The 17347-nt window shown below is 52.0% G+C and overlaps 1 protein-coding gene across 1 annotated transcript in view; it reads right to left on the bottom strand.

The window, feature by feature from the left end:
- The window catches only part of CACNA1B (calcium voltage-gated channel subunit alpha1 B), a 249634-nt gene extending 234561 nt beyond the window's left edge, over nucleotides 1-15073 (bottom strand). The window contains exons 1-3 of the mRNA XM_044439840.1: nucleotides 14781-15073; nucleotides 10821-10926; nucleotides 5460-5599 (exon numbers count right to left, since the gene is read on the bottom strand). Of these exons, the coding sequence (XP_044295775.1) occupies nucleotides 5460-5599; nucleotides 10821-10926; nucleotides 14781-15073 (539 nt within the window). The remainder of the gene's footprint in view (nucleotides 1-5459; nucleotides 5600-10820; nucleotides 10927-14780) is intronic.
- Between the last annotated feature and the right edge of the window lie 2274 nt (nucleotides 15074-17347).

Genomic DNA, 17347 nt, shown 5'->3' with positions numbered 1-17347 from the left:
AGATGGCCTGCCGGGCCGACGGCCTCCTAGGACGTGTGTCTCCCAAAGCTGCCACTCTGCCTCTCTTTGCATCATGCCCCTGTCAGTTTGCCCCTTCTCAGAGGTAATGGAGGAAGACCAGGGACCCCCCCCCCAGCCAGCAAGGTTCAGAACCTTCCAAGAGACCAGAAGAACCCCTGACCCGAAAGAGGGACTCCCACGAGGGTACGGCTTCTGAAGGACAATGACTCTTGGGAGGGATGAGGAACTCTGGGGACTGAGCCACAGGCCTTCTTCTGAGAAAACCTACTTGCACGTAGGACCTTGCTCACAAGAAGGCCCCTTCTTGCCACAGTTCACCAGAGAAGCTTGGCTCGGCATGAAAGCACCTCCATAGAGTTGAAAGTGTTCTTGCAAGCGACGTGGGCCAGACTTCCCCAGATCCAGCTGCACTGGACCGATCCCCGGTCGAGTCCTTCGCTCGCCACTGGTCCACTGTGCTGCATCAGAAGCTGCTCACCTGGGCCTTGGACATCAGAGGCCAGCCTCCCCCCGTCAGCTGGGAAAGCAGCGTGCCTAAAACCACAGAGCGCTCTGCTAGATGGGGCAGCAGCCCGAATTTGGTGCAAAACCATTTTCCATGTCCTCCCTGCAAACGGGTCCTGCTGTTTGCTGTCCGGGACCCTGCGGGGAAGAGGAAGTGCCCCCTCACCACTGCCCCCGGAAGCTGCTTCTGGGCACTGCACCGCAGCAGCCAGCCGGGGAGGGGGAAATGGAAAGAGGCTGCTCTCACACTCTCTGGCTTCTCTCCCTTGGCCTTTGAAGCATCAGGGCCATTAATTCATCCCCTGTCAGCCAAGAAAGCTGCAGCATCTTTAGCTTCTGCTAATAGAACCAACAACGCAAATAATGTTTGTACCACTTGCAGACTCTCTGGCTATTTCAACTCCAGACGTGCTTCTTGTGGCAAGATCAAGGTGGAGGGAGGGGCGGGGGGGGAGGAAAGGAAGCTGGTCCAGCTATTCAGCTGCACTGGGGTGGCCCAGCATAACACCCAGCCTGGATGCCCAATGCCAGAGCTGAGTATTAATTCGCCTTGTCTGTCTGGCACAACCCGCGGCTTGCAGGCTTCGAGGAAGCCAGAACCGGGGTGGGGGTCCAAAGGGCCTTGTCCTGTCCAAGCCAAAGGAGGGATTCTTGGCTGACTGGGGGCAGAGGTGCTAGCTGAGCATGGCCTCCACCTTCTGTGGAGTTCTGAAGTGGGGATCCAACTCACGCTCAGTCATATCAGCGTTGCTTCTTCAGTCTGCCTAAGACCTTACTCACTGGCAGGGCTGGAAACATAGTTCTGCCCACCCCAAATCCTTTCACACCAATTTCCCAGTTGTGCATGTGTGCACACACACAAGGGTTTTTCTGCAAGCCATGGCCTGCCTCTACAAATCTAGGAATCGCCCTCTTCTTCATGACCTAGGCACGGCCCACTGTGAATCTATGGCCTTCTAAGCCACCAAAGGAACTGGATAAAGCAGGAGTAGGTTCCTTCCAGCCTTCCCAGATCCAAACAGACTAGGAGAATTAGATTCTTTAAAATATTGTCCAGATAATTTTGTAAATGAGAACTTGCTGACACCTGCAAATTTCTTCATACCTGAGATGGGACAAACTTGAGTTTTGTAAAAGGCCGACCATGAGAGTAACAGAAACTAGCAGATTCATCCATCTGGGTCTGGTGCTTAGCTGTTTAAGGATGGGGATTAAACGCACGGGCATTCAACTATGTCCGTGTTGCTTATTATGTGGCATTGGCATCCACATTTTTTCCCTTGGCAGACAGATTAAAGATCATCATCTTTAATCCCACGTAGTCCTCTCCGGACTGGGAACACTGGTGACTATTGAATCTGGCTGGTGCCAACATGAGAGAACTGGTGGGTTGTTGTTTTTTTTCTTTTTTATATAAGAAAACAAACAGTTGCAAATTTGTCTAACCAGGATGGAACTTGAGATGTTAAACATCCAAAGGTGGGGGACATTTGCCATCAAGTTGTCCCCAACTCATGGTGACCCTTTGAATGAGGCCTTCCAAAAATTCCTGGGTGCAATAGCCCTGTCCAGATCTTGTCAACTCAAAGCTGGGACTTCCTTGGTGGAGCCAGCCCAGCTCAGAGCGGGGCTTTCTTTCCTTCTTCTGCCTTTGCCTTTCCCTCACATCGTACTAGGAAAGCCAAACAATACAAACTAACTCCACCTTTTTGGCTGTACTTCTTCAAGTGAACATTGGGTTCCAAGTTCTGAATGGTGCCTTGGTACCCAGAGGCAGCTCAAGGAATTTCGAGATCCATGTTCAGAGGAAAGATAATCTGCTAGAGGAAATATATCTATTTGTATCTCTTGCGGCTATTAATCATCAAATGGCTTTCCCTGAAAGTAAACAAGAAAGTGGCACCATGCATCTTGTTCTGGGAAACTGAGAAAGCGCTTTCCGGATCGGTAAAACAAGCCATTTTAGGCTACAAACTATTAGGCTCCAGTTTAGCTCGATACAATATTGATCCTGGCAGAAGATAAGCCAAACTTCTGATTTATTTTCTAATTAACAAGTTCTAATGTCTTGAGTTTGACAGGCAAAAACACAGATCATTATGTTGGGACGCAGTGGATGGTGGGGGAAGAGAAGGGGGTCCTTAATTTCTCAGTGTTGGTGGCGATTGTGTTTTGGACTGATACAAGCAACCAACAGGTAATGTGGACATGAATACACACACAGCAGTAATTCACTTGGTGGCTGAAGGTCTTGGGTTTTTGTTTTCATGGTTGAATTAAAAGGGCTGGAGCTCTGGCGTCAGGGATAGATGCTGCTTTGCTGAAAATGGACGCAAATCCTTCCTCTAAGCTTCATCAGGAAGGGCTGCTTCCAACTGACCTGTGAATGGATGTCCCCAACCCCAGTTGGTAGCTCTACATGATCTTGACCTGGCAACCCTGAACACCAGAGCAGACACCCTGTGCCTTGTTGCTCATGAGGAGAGCTGGAGCGAAGAAACGGGGCCGTTTGCGCCATTTAAGGACTGCCCTCCCCTCGCCTCCAGGTCGGTCCTACAAGTGGACTTGGCACCATTGCCAAGTCTCTCAGCAGTTCTCCAAAAACACCAACATCGCAGATCGAAAAGCACAGTTGCAAAGCAAGTCACGGACCCGCACCCAGCTCGGCAACGGAGCACACGCTCTGCATGCCAAATATTCCGTTCCTGGAATTTCCAGGTCGAATGCAGGAAGTCTCCGGTCCGAAACCCTGGAGAGGCGTTGCCGGCAGACTGACTGGGACTGAGGCGGCTTTGCACGTTGTTCTCCACGTCGGCGAGCAAGCCAGTGCTGGTCTTTTTCACCAACACCTGATTTTCCGTGTCTACAAAGAGGCCACGAATCCCCACGAGGGTCGCTTACCACGCGGGGATGGCTTGCCACGGGAACGAGGCGTATGGGGCGGGGGGGTGGGGGGGAGAGCAGGGTAAACCAAGCCGCTTCCTTCTGCCCTCGCTCTGACAAGCTGAAATGGCAGGCGCTGGAGTTAACACAGCCACTTCCCATGTGGGGCTTCCGCAAAGAAATGTCAGGGAGTAGATACACAAGTATCCCCCTGCTGCCTGCCTGGTGGGAAGCCCTTGTGCGAGGCCATTTCAACAGAGCCCAGCTAGAATCACCTGCGGGAGCCCAAAGCCCTGACATTCACAGCCCTGTGCTTCAAAGGGGGGCAGTGTTTGATGACAGCAACACGGCTTCTTATTACAGGCTGTCTAATCAAACCGCTATTGTGCAATTAGAGGCAAAGATCAAACGGTGCTCAGAGTAACAGCAAGAAGGCAAAGCGAGAGAAAGGGCCCACGTCATTTTCCGGAACGGGGAAAGCGTTTCCACGAGAATTCCTGCAAGCTCGGGCTGTGCAGTCCATCGCTAATGTACCCAACTAGAAAAATCCACCGTGACTGAAGCAGCGTGGAGGAGACAGGTCCCCAGAGCACCCCCCCCCGCTTCCCCCCCTTGCATGCAGGTTTTGCCAAACAGGAGATAAGGGCAAGCAACCCCGAAAGATAACCGTGGGGCAGGCCTTTCTTGTGACAGTGATTCAGTGCAGGACACACACTGAGCACCCTGGAGGTTGAACTGGATTTCAGCGGGAGAGGCAGGATGAGTGCAGCGGGCTAGTTTGGGGGTAGGGCGTCCAAAGCTTTTGCTCTCTCATGCCTCCCACACCCTTCGTCACATTACATGCACACCCCAGCTGTTCTCCTTTGCAAAGTGCTCGAGGGGACTCGCAACTTCCCCGAGTTTATTCAAAGGGGTTCAGTTGCTGCAGGAAGACGGCGCTTTGGACCCATCCCAGACTCTCACCCCAGCCCATCACACAGTGAGGTTTGTGTAAGCAGGAACTGTAGCGGCATCTACTTCCTTGAATTCCTCATAAGAGGGGAAAGGTGGGATGCAAAATTGCAATGAATAATAACAACAACAACAGTAATGATGATGATGATGATGATGATGATGATGACAGACAAATTTATGGAGGACCATCAAGGACCAGGCAAGATGACTGCATACTATTTTCAGAGATCAAAGGCAGCATGCTTTTAAGTTCCTTTGGGGGCGCTGCTCACATCCTGTTTTTGAGCTTCCGAGAGGTACATGGTTGGTCCCTGGACGGCCTTTAATCTGAGCCTGCAAACCTCTTCTTGTGCTCATGATCAACCAAAGGTTGCACAGCTAAGGACAGTGGAGTACAGAGGCAGAGGAGCAATCAGCAAATTATGCCGTTCAGATAGTTCAACTCAGACCCAGCGCTGAGTTAACTCCCAGCTGTACACTTGTCAAGAACTGGAACAACCCAGGTGAGGTGGCACAGGGGGCAGAAATGACACAATTCAACAGCTTGCCACAACCAAACAACAAACTTAATTTCTCCCTCTTCATCAAACCAAACATATTTTCTAATTCCCCTAAAACCAATTGACTAGATCATTTTCTAATCATCCGTGATCCGCCATGACTCTTTATCCTCCTGCCCTTTCATAAGAGAACCCTGCAAAAACCAGTTGGATCTTTTTATGTAGCAGCCACTGCAATTGTTTCCCAAAAACTATTTCTTGTTTCAAAAGCATCCTATAGTTTTGGAACACCACCTTCATGTAAAACCAGTTACCACCGCCTTGCCTTCCAAGTGAGATCCATCATCACAGGGTTAAAAAGGAACATACTCAGAGCTGGGACCAAATAAAAGCACACCAAACTTTCACAACAAAAACACTAACATGAACAGTAACACCTTTAAATGGTATTTCACTATACAATCTGAAACGTATCATGTTCTTTGTCTCACCTCTCTGATAGTAATAAGAAGCCGCAAAGGAACCAAACCCTAAACAGATTTAATAAGAGCCCTAGAGAGGGGAGAAAACAGTGGAGGGAGGCGGAGAGTCACTTACCCTGTAAGGACGACAACAAAATCCATCACATTCCAGCCATTTCGGAGATATGAGTCTTTGTGAAAGACAAACCCCAGTGCAATTATTTTGATGCTGGCCTCAAAGCAAAATATCCCAATAAAATAGGGTTCGGTATCATCCTAAGAAAAAGAGAGAGGGTTGGAGGTTTAATGCTTCTCTTCGCTCCCTTTTGAGGCTTCCTAAGTTTGCATGCATTATAAAACATTCAAGTCCAAGTCGAGGTAGCAAGTTTGTGAAATCACAGATCCGTCCTCTACCAACTGAACGACCCAAAATGAACCAAATCCGAAAGGAAAAGAGGGCTTCAAATGAAGCCACGGCAGGTGCATATTGAGAGGGGAAAAGTATGGCAAGTCCCAAATGCATCTAGAAAAAGTATTTGCTTCTGCAAACATGTAACAGGTCACATTCCAGCTCTGCTTTACTGTTTATTGTTCTGTCTTAATGCTTCATATTTTCCTATACGTTTGTCATTCCACTATGTATGTACTTTACTGAAAAGCACAGAAGGCAAGATCATGTACGTGCTGAGATGGGGAAAGGGCCTACAGCTCCCATGATGTGCCCGTCAGCAGATTTTAGCATATAAAGCATTAGGTCATATAAATAAAGAAGAGCACCAGTCTGCAGGAGGTGCTTCTGGGGACTGCCAATTCTCTGGGAGGGGTTCTGTCAGTGGTGCCCCCACCCGGTTAGGAATTTAGCTCCCCAGTGCCAACTCTCATATCTTTTGGTGCCAGAATATGATGGCCTTCTACAATAGGGCATCTCTTCAGTTTTATATTACATTGGAGCATTACACTGACTCTTGAACAGTTCCTTTGGGTTTTTTTGTCTGTGTGATGGAGGATGTTTAAATTAGGTTTTAAAGTCAGCTTTTGTTTTTCTCTGTATTCACATTTTATATCGCGTTTCTGTGCGCTGGTAAGCTATCGAGAATGCTTTGGTTATTAAATGTTATAGAAATATAATTAAACAACATCAGTGGAGCTCCTTATTCGGTGCAGCTTTTATTTTGAGCTGGATGGGAGCTTGCCAGGGTACTTACTGGAGGGGAACTTACCTTGGGGTTGGAGTTCAGCCCCATGGATCGTTCCTATTCAGCTCAAAATGAAAGCCACAGTGAATAAGGTGCTCCATTAACATAGGATTCCCCAGCCTCCTGTAAAGCAACCCCAAATCCTTCTGGAGTCTGGGTTCCATAGCAGGGAGGGGGCTAAAAACTCATTAGGGTCCCTTGCAGCGTGTTTCCTGAACACAGTTTCTCACTCCCTAAGAGACCACTCCAACCAGTTCAGGTGTTCTGGGAAACGAGCGACTGTCTTTCTAGCAGAAGTTAATAGGAGCCACCCATGCACCGCCGTCTCGAGAGCCTGTGGCTAGGATAAAGCACAAGATCTATTAGCCGAGTGAAAAAGCTGTCAGGTTAAATAAGGGAGAGGCTTGCCTATGCCTTGCCAGCACGTCAGAACCATCTGCAAGCCCCAGGAACGCCGTGCTTTCAGATGACAAGCAACGCGTTCCTACAAACAGGAAGTCTTCTGCAGGAATCAGTCGTGTGCCAAGGACCCTGCGTTGCTGCTTCTCCTCTGGTGCAACGACGGAAGCAGGACGGGGGCTCAAGTAGGAACCACGAGGGGGAAGGGGAGTCCGGCTGCACCTATGTCAGGGGGCCTTCTCATGCGGGGCGACTTTCGTGAGCTTTGCAAGAGCTGGGCAAGGGGCGAGCCTCTTTGAAACAGGGAGGTGCTGTTCAGCACCACAGACAGCTCCAAGAAAGCTCATTCTGCCTGCTCCCTGCCAGGAACAAGCCACCCCAAGCACACAGGAGACTGCAGCGTGGGGAACGACGACACCCGGGTCTGTTCTGGGGCTGGCCAGGCGTTTGCCTGACAGGGAGTGGGGGGAGTGAGTGAGTGAGTTAACGGATTAATTTCCGAAGCTTCTCCGTGGCAGCATGGTGTAGGGGCATGCAAGCTGCAGCCCTTACAGTCACTCTCGAGCCAGTTTCAAAAACTCCCCGGAAGCCACCCCGTCAGAGGAAGCCTCTGCCTTCCTCCAGCAGTTCAGTGGGTGGAAGGATGATGGGAAAGAGCAAGAGAGAAAGAGGAGGACAGGGGAGAGAATGGAGGAGGAGCGAGGAAGGAGGGCGGTGATGTTCTGTCCACCACCATCCCATCCCCTCCCCTCCCCACCCACCCCCCCACCCACTCACCCCCTCTGATGCACTCATGCCTTGCTTGGGATTTTCCCTGGGTAGACTAGACCAGTGATTCCCAACTTTTTCAGCCATGTAACCGTTCTGAAAACATTTTTTCCCCAATGGAACCCTAACTCTACCCCTGATTTTTACTAAGCATTGTGAACCCACAATGTTCTTCCTTCTTTCACCTGCTCCTATTGCCTGAGCACTTTGCATAACGCAGCAGGCTTGGGAATAAAGAGAAAACATTTTAAATATAACAAAACAATAAAGCAATTATATGGTAATATCACAAAATGAATTCTTTCAATTATTACAACACAATGCAACAGAGTCCTAGGAATCAACTGATGTGGTGCTTTTCCTTGTTTAATGCTTGGATGCCAACTGGCAATCAAATAGTTGACCTCGTGTGGTTTCATTTTGAATTTGAGTTTTTTCGCGGAACCCTTATGAGGCTTTTGCAGAAGCTTAGGGTTCCATGGAGCACCGTTTGGGAGCTGCCGGACTAGATTTCCCTGGCCTGGTACCTTCTCCACATTTTGGATTTCGTTCCACTCCCAGGCATGGCCCGTGTATGGAGTTATAGTCAAAAACCCTTGGGGCACACCAAGAGGGGGAAGCTGCTGTGGAGAAAGAGGTGGGTCTTGGGTGCCCTAGACCTATGGAGCCAGAGCCTTCGTGTGCCCCATCTCCATGCCAATCTGCCAGTTCTGGAAAATCAGCAGACCTGCTCTCTTTGCGAGACTGGGCTTTGCTGGCCTGGCAAATTAGATTTGTTCCAACTAACTTTTAGGAGCAGCAGGTGCAACTCCATTGTGGAGTGAACCCCTCTTTCTCACAACACCCACCTTCACTTTTGGAGGCAGGCTTCCCATAAGTGGCCTCTTCTGAACTCTTCCAGTTCTCTCAAATTTTGGCCGATTGCCTGTGGAGTCCCCCCCCCCCCCCCCCCCCCCCCCCCCCATCTATGCATCTGGGAGAATCACAACACAGAACTCCCAGGAAAGCACTTCCTTCAGACTGCAGACTGAAGGAGGTGAGCTGGAGGGGACATTCAACACCCCCTGCCTGTCAGGGTTGAAGGGACATGATGGTCCAAAGAGGTGGCCTTCCAGAAGCAATTGACCACGACTCTCATTCCCCAGCCAACCTGGCTAATTATCAGGGCTGAGGAGAGTCATGATGCAAAGCATCAAGCTTCAGAACCTCGAGGACAACAGAGGGGGCAAGCAACCCCAGACGTGATCTTCTGCCTCAAAACTCTTGTTCTAGTCAAATACAAACTGGTGAAAAACTCATTTGGTCACACTGGGGTTTTGTTAAATGGATGACTGCCTTGTCTAATTAGCTATTGTCTGATAGCTTTTATAGAAGGGTCTGCATGCAGATTTTGGGTGGGGGTGTGCCGTCCTTTATGTTGGTTCTATTTTAATGGGCCTTTGGAGTGAGCTGACTCCAAAACATGCCCCCAGAATTGCTTAAATTTTCTCAGCCTTCGGCTATAACCCCAGTGTTATTCTCTGGGAGGCAGAAGAAAGAGAAATGCCATGAGTTTCATCTCCCCAAGGGAAAGGGCCACTGTCTTTACTCCGATCTAGCTGGGAAGGTATTCCAAAGACTGTCTGAAAAAGCAGGGAAAATGTTTCTGGTTTGCTTCTTTCCTCCACCATCCACTCCCACTGAGGCTGATAAAGCATGAAGAGATCTTTCTAAAATTATTCTGCTTTGCATTTGAAATATTATAATTGCCACATCACAAAAAGCTTGCTGGGAAATTGTTTTCTTTGTGGGCTCGCGTTGTTCTGTGTTGTTGTTTTCCTTCAAGAGAATATGGGAGCTCCATGGAGTCCTGGCTTTGCAAAACCACCCCTTCTCTTTCCTATGCCTCGTCACTTCACCCCCATACAGAGGGGTCCCAAATAGATCTCTCTCTAAGAAAATAAAATGCTACTTGTTCCTAAATAAATCCTCATACACCTCACAGGCTAGTTGATATGCAGAGAAAAATGGGGTGGAGGAGACCTATGTAAGCTGCCTGGCTTGCTCTTAGAGGAAAACAGTCTATGATGAAGATGATGATGATGATGCCCTACAGAACATAGCAACTTATGGGGATCTGCATGAATGCCACCTTCCGCAGAATTACCAGAAGTGGTGCTCAGTTGAATTCAGTGAGGTCGCCTTTTGACTGCCACGGTTCAACTTAATAAAGCAGACATTGTGCTTTAAGAAAAGACCTTCTGCAAGCTGAAAAGCAGCCTCTGCCTTTTCACTAGAAATGTAGAAGACCCTACAAAGAATTGTTACCATTTTGACAGCCTTCGTGAAATGGAAAGCCCACCAAAGGAAAGGAAATACATTTCTAGCCTCAGGCTGATTATGTCCCTGTTTTCAGACCTCCTGGATGCTACCTGGGCACAGGTGATCCCAAAACATGAAGAGCTTGTTATCAGCTCATGCAGGTATGCAAACTGGCCAGGGGCAGGGCAAACACCCGAAAGACCCAGAGTTCGCATCCACGGGACAAAAAAGAAATGAATACAGCAATCTGCATATGGTGATGGACATACGCACTCACGTTTCTCTCGGTGTGTATCATTCCAGAACCACATCACCTTTGTTAAAAGGGATGCACAGACAGGGGAAAGGAGGGCATTGGGTTCCGAAAGAAAACACCTGGGCAAAAGGATGCAAGCGAGGGCAGCAAAGGTGACACTCATACGGGCCAAAATCCAGCTCAGATGCAACCGATCAGGGTCTTCCAAATGAAGGGTTCCAGTGCTGAGCCCCCTTTAGCACCAGACTCCCCTCATAAAGAGGAGAGGAGAGGCAAGGTAAGGATCTGTTTGCATCTAGTTCTAACAATTCATGTATGACATAAAATCAATGATGAACTAAGCCATGCAAAGTCCTTATCACTTTTTACATAGACCTACTTTGCACTTTGAACTTTCCTTGGCATATCTCAGTCCTTTCAACAAGTATGTCTTTTTTTTTTCTTTTCTCTTCTTCCTCAGTTTACAAAACTATTTGCTGAACGATTCCAACTGTTCTTCCCACATATAATTATAAAATAAAAAAGACAGCGAGAAAACCACGTTCTCCCACCCATCTATCAAAGAAACGATACTCACCAGCCTTTCGGACATAGGTGTTTTATCTCCATCGGGAAGATGTTGTTCCAAAGCCAGAACGATACAGTTAGCTATAATTGTAGCCAAAATCATATATTCAAATGGAGTAGAAACGACGGTTAAAGAAACAACTCATCAACAGAAGGGGAACAGCAACCATGGCAGTAATTCATGGACTGAGAACTTTTTCAGCTCCACATTTTTCTGTAGCCCATGAACCTTTCAGAGGAATACTTCATACCCCCAATTAAGCCATAATCACATTTGCAATTTGTAAAAAAAAAAAAGAAATGGGGCTTCTAGCATTAGTTGATTAATCAGTTAGGCAAAAAAAGTTGACTATAAAAGATGCCTTTGATTAATTAGGAAGGGGGATTATTTTTAATGTTAATTAAATACTGGATTGCGCATATTTCGCATGTGTCAGAAAGTTGGAAAGAGCAATAGTATACTTTTAAGAAACCTTTGTTCAGTAACTCCTCATCATTTAAACCTTATAACTGAGGTAAACCAGAAAGCCAGTTCCTAAATCAGTCATAGTCCTGTCGAATAATTTTGAAATCTTCCTTAGTCTGCCGCACCCTGCAGCATCTGTGACATTTGAAACAAAAGCAGACACCCTAAACTCACAGAGTGGTTGTTAGAACTGCGTTATTGATTATTAACAGCTTGCAAAGTAATACTGCCAGTTAAGAATACGGAGATGGAAACTGTCAGTGCCAGGAGAGAATGGAATGCTATAACAGCCATCAGGACAGACTGTAGAAAATTATTCACTGAACTCGCAGAGGTTAATAACAAGAACAATAGCAACACTTTCAGTTCCATGGCACCTGATACCCAAAGCTCTCTTCTAGGGGCTTTAAGGTTGGTTGTTGTTGGTGGTGGCGGTTTATCAGCCGTAAATAAATGGCAAAGGAAAGAACTGAAGTTTTAAAAAAGCAGCACCTTACCAAAGGGTTCATACACCAAGTTCTGGGCTGGGCCAAGTTTTGAACTCAAGGATTCCAGCTTGTGTCCTGAACTGCTCCTCTGAGCCCACAAGCCAAGCTACCATGTGAAGCAAGCTCTCGGGAACCTGTCAGGAAAGATGGCTCTATTTTCATGTCTACAGCAACTGGCTCTTTCTCCATTACAGAGTCCTCGTGTCTCTCCACAGGATTCGCTTTCCGTGCTCTGCAGAACACACCATGCCAGAGCCCCTGGATCCTTGCCCAACTGCAGGTCGAGGCCCAGATGGCAAGGAAATGTTTGAGCACCGCAGAGAGCTCCTCTGGGTACCAGAACTGGTGTGATTTAAACCTTGCGCCAGACACACCGATACGCCAGAGCTTGCAGTCTTGAAACAGCCTCTTTCTCCTCACCTGCCGACTCTGCCACGAGCCACACGGAGCACGCTTTGCGAAGAGGGTGTGTGAACAGACCGAAACTTCCCAGCAGGCTTCCCCTCACCCACCCAAGGATGCACCAAGAGCTTTCAGCCTTGCAAAATGTAACCCTTGCATTGCTACTAGGTCTCCCAGGTCTGCCCACCCCAAGCTTGGCTACAGCTACCTTTAAATACCCAGCTAAAGATGAATTCTCTTCTTCTTGGTAATGCACTCGGTGATGCTGTCAGTGGGTTCTGCTTGCCCTATTGAAAGCTCCCTTCCACACATGCAGACCCTTTTCAGTTGGGTCAGGGAACCACTGGCGGTGTTGCTAAGCACAGATCTGGTTGCTATTCTGCTGCAAGGGTTATTAGCTTAGCGATTTCAGATAAAAAGAAAACAACAGGAGCCCCTGGGGATGCTGTGTGGAATGTACCAGCCAAGTTATACACACAGGGGGGGAGATTCCCTAGCAACCTAACCCTAAAGCTCCATCTGCAAGAACTTCCTCGGCACATTCTGCAAAAGAATTCGGCCTTTGCCTGTTCCAACTGCACCCCACCAAGAAAGAAAGGCTTCGCACGAAAACCGGATGGGACTTCTCTGCAGGTTGGCGAGGTAGAATTGATGGGTGCTGTGTCCCCACATCTTTTCAGCTACCTAAAATCCAAGCACAGGTGTGTCTGGTCTGGTCTGCCGTACACCTCAGCATGTCGTTGAAGGAGCCAGTTCCTGCTGGGACGGGACGGGTAGTGCCGTGAGTGAAAAAGCAGTTTCGCCGTTCTGCTTCCACAGATTAATTCCCTGACTAAAGAAGATGCACAGAGCTAGAGCTATTAAGCAGCACGTGGGTTTCCCCTGTGCGACTGATTCAAACGGCAGGAATATGGGGACATTCTGTGAGCCTTGTGAGTCAAATACACAGAGCTTAAATATAGCCATGGAAGAGAGTGCTAGCCATGCTTCTAGTCCTGATGGCTAACTGCTTCTTGCAGCATCAGAGACAGTGTGCCTATGTACACCGGTTGCCAGAGAGCATGGACGGAAGGGTGTTTGGCTGCTGGGGACCCGGAGTGCTAGACTGGGTATCCCCTCTGGCCCAGTCCAGCACTGCTCTTCTTAGGTTCTTCCGAGAATGATCAGGCAGCCCGAAGGCATTGCAAAACGAGAGAGAGGAGCCAAATGCTGTGAGATACTCACATGAAGGGTTTCTTCCACAGTTACGGAATTTAAACTATGGAATTCGCTTCTGTGAGCTGTAAGGTTGGCCACCAATCTAGACTTTAAAAGTGGACTGGACAAATTCACGAGGACAGTGGCTACTAGTCCAGGCCCCCCTGTGCTTGCTACCTTCAGCTTCACTGTCCCTATGCAGGGGAACATGGGCGGAAGGGTTGCTGTCATGTCCATATCCTGCATATGGAATCCTGCAGGCAGCTGGTCTATCTCTATGTGAACAGAATGATGGGTTAGGTGGACACACACGGGAAGGGAGCACACCTAAATATATTCCCTTTATCCTTGACTGAATTTGGCTTCGCCCACACGGCACCCCTTCCCCTGAGCTGGGCTCACACGGTCCTCAAAGGCATACACAAAACATGCTTCTAATAATAGAAGCAATGGCCATACTTTAAAAGATTAATTGAGCCAACAGATGCAACATGCTTTTAAAAGAAAGCAAAAGTTGCTGCTCGGGGTAATTATCATCTGGGAAAAAGTGCTTTCACAACCTGAATGGATTATCGGGACAAAGACCCGCTGGATGGGATAGCAAGATATCCCATTACAGAAAGCCAGTGAGTGATGACGGGAGAATACAATCCAAACTAGCAAACACAAGCAAGGATCTACAGCAGGGTGACCTCCTACAACAGCACAGTCAGTTTTGCAAAAGGAAAGCAGAACCTCACCCCCACAATAAAGCCTATGGAAAAGCAAAGCAGCCGCCCTTTCCCAAACGTAGCTATTACTGGTTCCACACGCACTTTACTCAAGACAGCTGTTGCAACGAACACAAACTTGGCAATAAATTGCTAATATCTGAGACATCTTCAGCCTGACCACAACTTAACACTCGCCCGGAAAAGAAGGGGAGGTTTCACCCCGTGCCAGATCTAAAAGGGGCCAGCGAGGCTCGCACACACACCCTGAGGGTTCACTCTCTGCACGCTGCTTTACTCGGGCGAAGACGCAGCAAGCATGTGCGAGGAGGCCGGCTCCTTCAGGTGAAGGCGAGGCCCCAGAAGCGCACCGGAGGCCCCGCGTCTGCCCCACGGGTGTTTCGGGGAACGCCGCCCACGCAGAGGGGGCCCTTGCCTCTTTCTGCCCCCCCCCCCGCCAGAGCTCGGCGGAGTTTCGACCAGGGGGTGGGGAAGGGGTCGCCGCGGCCGACCGGGAGCGCCCAACACTCCCGCCCGAGGGGGGAAAGCGCCCTCGGCACCCGCGAGGCCCCCGGCCCGGGCGCTCCTTCCCGCGCGCGCGCGGCTCTGCCCGGACCCCGTGCGGCTCTGCGCCACCCGCCCCGGCCCCGGCCCCGGCCGCCTCCCGCCCAGCCCCTCGCCGCGCCGCGCCGCGCCAGGAAGGATATGGCCACTCGGTGATGCGCTTGGCGTATTTGCGGATCACATTGTCCTCGCTGAAGACGAAGAGCGAGCGGTTGACGGTGAAGCAGTTCTGCTTGACGGGGATGGGGTTGTAGAGGGCCATCGTCCGGGCCCGCTGGGCCTTGGACTGCTTGTACATCTGCGGGCGCTGCCCGGGCTGGCCGGGGGGTCCCTGCCGGCTGCTGCTGCCGCGGGCCCCGCCGGGCCCCGCCGGGCCCCCCGCGCCGCCGCCGCCGCCTCCATACCGGCTGGGCAGGTCGTCTCCGAAGCGAGCCATGGGCGCTGGGGCGTCGAGCTGGCGGCCGAGCCGAGGGGAGCCAGGCGCATCCCAGCGCGAGCGCGCGAGGCTGGGCGGCTGCCGCTGCCGCTGCCGCCGCCGCCGAGGCTGCGATCCGGCTGAGGGCGGGCTGGACCTCGGCGGGAGGAGGAGGAGGACGAGGAGGAGGAGGAGGAAGAGCGGCAGGAGGAGGGGCGGCGGCGACACGCGCCGCGGCCGCCGCGCAGGGGCGAGGCTGGGCGAGGGAGGCGGCCGCGGAGAATGGGGCGGACGCTAAGCAGCGCCCGGGGCGGGCGCGCGGGCAGCCGCGCCGCCGACCGGCTCAGCCGGCCGCGCAGGGCTCCCTCATGGCGCGCCGGGGAGGCGGCGGCGGCGGCGGCCCCGCAGAGCCGCACAGGTGGGCAGGGGCGGCGAGGGCGGCGGGGCCTCTGCGACGCCACGGGCGGGCGGGCGAGCTTCTTTCCTTGCTCGCTCGCTCGCTCGCTCGCTCCGGCCGCGGGCTGCTCCGGCGCCGTCCCAGCCTTGCGAGCGCGGACTGGGAGCGCCGAGCGCGGCCGGGCGGCGGACCTCGCCCCTCCGGAGCCAGCGCGCGCCCAGCTGACGGCCGGCAGCCAATCGGCGCGCCCCACGGCGGGCGGGGCGGGGCGGGAGCCGCGGGCCCCCGGCGCTCTCCGCGGGTCGGACTGCCTCCCCCGCCAGCCGCGGGTCCCGCCGCAACGGAGCAGCCGCCCCGCTGGCGGGGCCCACCCCCCCCGCAGGGCTCGGCCACCGGCAAGTGGGGGGGCGGGCCTGGGCTGGGCTGGGGGGAGCCAGGGCTGGGCTCCCCCGCTGCCCCACGCCCGGCACGCCTGCGGGACACGCCCGGGGCTTCGGGCATCGTTGCCCGAGCAGAACGGGGGGGGCAGGAGGGGGGGCGCGGCTGGCCGAGTTGCGGGGGCGCCCCCGGGAGGGCGGGGAGGTTCCTCGAGGAAAGCGCGCGGCGGCGGACGAGGAGCCCGGCCCGAGCGCGCGGAACTGTCCCGGTGCTGAAGCCCGAGCGAGGGGCCAAAGACCCGGCCCGGCAGGGAAGCTCGGCGGGAAAGGGCTCTGTCCCGGCTCGAGGCTCGCTTCTTTCCTGGCCCCCCGCCCCCCCAGGCCAGGCCAGGCCCGTCCCGACGAGCGCTGCTCCCCGCGCATTTCCCAGCCAGGCCAGCTTCCAGACTCCACCAAGCGCTTCGGCAGGAGGACGCTCCTTGCCGCTCTTTAGGACCAGTGCGAGAGCCGCCTTGCCTGCCCCATGCTGGGCTTTGGGCTTACTTCCCGCTAGACCCCGTGGCCCCCCACGGCATTCGGCAGCAAAGGAGCCGCGCACCAAGTTGCCCAGGAGCAGCCGAAGCGCTTCTTTTCAGAAGCAGAGCTGCGTGCATGTACGCCATCCTTCCGACTCCGTTCCGCCACCCACACCCAGCTTCCTTGATTTTAGCTGCGTAATTGAGCGGGGTGGGGGGGAGAAGACCACTATCACTTTTTTTGAAAAATGGGAGCAGGCAATGCTTGGCGATCCAACAGGAATCACCTGAATATCCACCAACTGGTGCACTTTCAAGAAATCCAGAGGAGCTTACCAGACTCCCTCCTCTCCATTTTTATCCTCGTAGCAACCCTGCAATGTAGGCGAGGCTACCCCTAAAGGGGCAGGTGGCCTGAGGAGCACGAAGTGCCTTCCACCTGCTTCAGCTGATAGCCTAGTGGTGCCTCTGTCTGGATAGTCTGGTTTCACTAACATATGCTCTGGTCATCCCTAGACTAGAGTACTTTCATGCACTCTACATGGGGCTGCCCTTGAAGACTGTTCAGAAACTGCTGTGCAGAATGCAGCAGCCAAACCAATACGTGGAACCAAAAGGGCCAAACCTGGAAGACTAATGCTGGCTCGCTTGCATTGTCTGCCTGCATGCTTCAGAACCCAATTCAAGGTGCTGGTTTTAACCTAGAAAGCCCTCCACGGCTCGGGATACCACCTGGCAGAATGCCTCTCACTAGAGCCATCTGCCTCTGAGGCCTCCCCTCCAGCTGCCAGCTCCAAAGAAGGCCTGGAAAGAGGCAACAAGGAGTGGCTTCTAAGTGGTAGCACCAAAATATGCATTGATCTCCCCCCCCGCCCCCCCCGAAGATGACGTGGTGCCAACACTGCCATCTTTCAACATCAGACTAAGAACAGGCCGATTCAGGGAGGGCTTGCTCCTCTGAAACAAGGGGCTGTTTTCATTCAGAAAAGGAAAGGCCACAAACTTT

The sequence above is a fragment of the Varanus komodoensis genome, unplaced genomic scaffold, assembly GCF_004798865.1.
Source record: "Varanus komodoensis strain SLA01 unplaced genomic scaffold, ASM479886v1 scaffold36, whole genome shotgun sequence".
Taxonomy (NCBI): domain Eukaryota; kingdom Metazoa; phylum Chordata; class Lepidosauria; order Squamata; family Varanidae; genus Varanus; species Varanus komodoensis.
This window is presented reverse-complemented; position numbering and strand designations above follow the sequence as displayed.